Consider the following 2,500-nt stretch of genomic DNA (forward strand, 5'->3'; position numbering starts at 1 on the left):
AAACACACTAAACATCATTAGAATAATAAGAATCAACTTTTAAAACCCTAATTATTTTCACTAGAGCTTCTCAGTTAATCTATCATGTGCTAGCATCGTGATAACATTGAAAACTCCGTAACCTTCCCTAGAACATGTTGAACAGCCAGTAGAATCACGAGGACTCAAGGACTTTCACAACAGCCTGTCGCAAACACTGGAGATACTATGCTTATTGGTCTGAGATAAGGAAATGCAAGCCGTGAACACTGTGGAAATATGGATACAACACTTTCAGTCTCTCTCAGAGTCTTGTAATATTTAAAAATGCTGGTGTTTGTTTTCCTTGGAACGTTATCTAATCTGTAAGTCACGAAGCAGGACGAGGACAAAGGCGAAGACTGGCGTTCATATTCTATTGGAAAATTCATGTTTTTTTTTGTTTTTTTTGCAATAATCTTGTAACCTAACTTAATCTAGCTTGACATGAGAAAATCTTACTTAACCTAACCTAATGTAACATACTTATCTAATGTAATCTAACATAACTTACTCTACCCTACCTTAACAAACTACCTTAACCTAACTTAACCTCATTTAAACTAAGTTAGCTAAATGTTAACAATTGCAACACTAGTATTCTCAATGTTACCCGACATTATAGCTTCAAAATAACAAAGATAATGTAAGAATGTCCACGTATTATTCTGAAGTGTGTATCACAAACCAGACTCCTAAGAGATATTGAGTGTCACTTCCTCGCTAGCCTCATCATGTCGTGGTCAACTTCGCCAAAGCTCGCTGCAACGTCTCTACAATACTGTCTTACATCTGTTTCTATGAGGTGTAGCAGGGATTTAACGATACTGAAAAAGGTTGTGATTATTTCCTTGGCAGTATAGTGTATCAGCTGCACAGTAACAACCCAAACATTACACACATTTTCGTTAAGCAACTGTATCACTTCCTTCCAAACACTGCACACTGCTTCATCTACAAGGTTCACTGTGACCTGACAAACACTGCACAATGTCTCGTCTAAGATGACCAAAATGACTGTACAAATACTACAAATACTGTGAATAAGAACATACTCAACTGCGATACAAACATGGAAAATGGTTCCCCGAAAGATGTTCAGCAAAAAACTGCCATCCTCGTTCATGTGGTGAGGGGGTTCTGGGATACAAGCCACCCATACCATTAGTTTAGTCAGTTTGTGGACAACAATAAACCAGAGATCGAAAATGCATCGATCTAAAAGGTTCAGCAGAGTCTTGGCAGCATTGCAGACCGTGTGTGTTGTGTGGGACAGGGCAGTGAGAGCAACACGGCAGACGTTGTGCATCAGGAGAGGTACGATGACTTCACAAATATGAAAGACGTTGCGGAGGACAAGAGGCGGGATGACTTCACACACACGGCAGGCAGTTTGAACCAAGAGTGTCAGTAGAACCTCGCCAGCATGACAAGCAGTGCGCACAGTTAGGGAGACGATAGCCTCACAGATATCGTCAAGAGCGCAGACTAAGGTGGGTATAATTTGAAGGATAAAAGCAACTGTACGAACCAAGAGAGACAGGATTATAACAAGAGAGCGAGCCAGGAGAGGAGCAATGATTTCAAACACATGCTGCAATTTTCTGGTGACTTCTGTTGGCAGTATTTCAGGTCTTTCATAGCATCCCTCTTCCTTGTTAGGTTTAAGGATTTCAGACGCTTGTTCTGATTCTTTTCCTCTGTTTTCTGTTGGTAGGATTTCAATTGTTTCATAGTGTTTATCTTTTTCCTTGATGGTAGGCTTGAGGATGCGGAACTGACGTGTTTCTTCTTTTTCCCCGTTTTCTGTTGACAGGATTTCAGTTCTTTTATGGGGTTCCTCTTTTTCCTTGTTTATATTAGGGGTGATTTGAAACCCATGCTGGAATTCCTTCTGCTTGTTTCCCGTTGCTAGTGTTTCAATTCTTTCATGGGACTCCTCTTTTTCCCTCTTGATATTTTCCACTCTACGGATTACAATGTTTCGCTGGAACTCCTCTTTCCCCCCCTTGACTCCCAGCGTAGTGGAAGTCATTGGCTGGAATCTCCTGTCCATGTTAAAGTTTCCAGCCCCTTGGCGAGGTTAGAATCTTGCAGGTGGTTTACGGTGGTGGGGGAAAAATGAATCAGTCCTCGCAGCGATTCACGAAACTCGATTCACCGACTCCACACTGTCTTGGTTCCTCGCTGACTCAAGGCCTGAAAGAAAATGGAAAGTGTGGGTGTAACTTAAGTATTCCGTGACTCATCGGTATTAAATTTTGTGTTCTTCAAGCGTTAAAATTGTTATTTTAGGAGAGTTATTTTGAATCGCTTTGTTCTCTACTCACGGTTGTTGTTTTCTGGTAAAATCTGGAACTCCCTGCCTGCTTCTGTATTTCCACCTTCCTATGACTTGAATTCCTTCAAGAGGGAGGTTTCAAGACACTTATCCTTCAATTTTTGACTACCGCTTTGGACCCTTTTCTGGGAATGGCATCTC

The 2,500-nt window shown here is 41.1% G+C and overlaps 2 protein-coding genes across 7 annotated transcripts in view; one reads left to right on the top strand and one right to left on the bottom strand.

Annotated features, from left to right (window-relative positions):
* LOC135094420 (sterol O-acyltransferase 1-like) overlaps positions 1-2,500 on the top strand; it is a 34,742-nt gene that overhangs the window by 5,050 nt on the left and 27,192 nt on the right. The window contains exon 1 of one of the 5 annotated variants that reach the window (XM_063994500.1): positions 1,375-1,511. The exons of the other annotated variants lie outside the window; for them this stretch is intronic. The gene's annotated coding sequence lies outside the window, so the exon portion shown is untranslated. Of the gene's footprint in view, positions 1-1,374; positions 1,512-2,500 lie in introns of those variants that run through there. 5 annotated transcript variants of the gene reach the window in all.
* LOC135094422 (uncharacterized) overlaps positions 1-2,500 on the bottom strand; it is a 7,721-nt gene that overhangs the window by 211 nt on the left and 5,010 nt on the right. Inside the window, exons 2-3 of one of the 2 annotated variants that reach the window (XM_063994501.1) lie at positions 2,349-2,500; positions 1-2,217 (exon numbers count right to left, since the gene is read on the bottom strand). The exon at positions 1-2,217 is cut by the window's left edge and continues 211 nt beyond it; the exon at positions 2,349-2,500 is cut by the window's right edge and continues 55 nt beyond it. In XM_063994501.1, the coding sequence (XP_063850571.1) occupies positions 731-2,074 (1,344 nt within the window). In that variant the 5' untranslated portion in view covers positions 2,075-2,217; positions 2,349-2,500 and the 3' untranslated portion in view covers positions 1-730. The remainder of the gene's footprint in view (positions 2,218-2,348) is intronic. The other variant, XM_063994502.1, reaches the window with a different exon arrangement.

The sequence above is a fragment of the Scylla paramamosain genome, chromosome 45 (assembly GCF_035594125.1).
Source record: "Scylla paramamosain isolate STU-SP2022 chromosome 45, ASM3559412v1, whole genome shotgun sequence".
In the NCBI taxonomy this organism is placed as follows: Eukaryota; Metazoa; Arthropoda; class Malacostraca; order Decapoda; family Portunidae; genus Scylla; species Scylla paramamosain.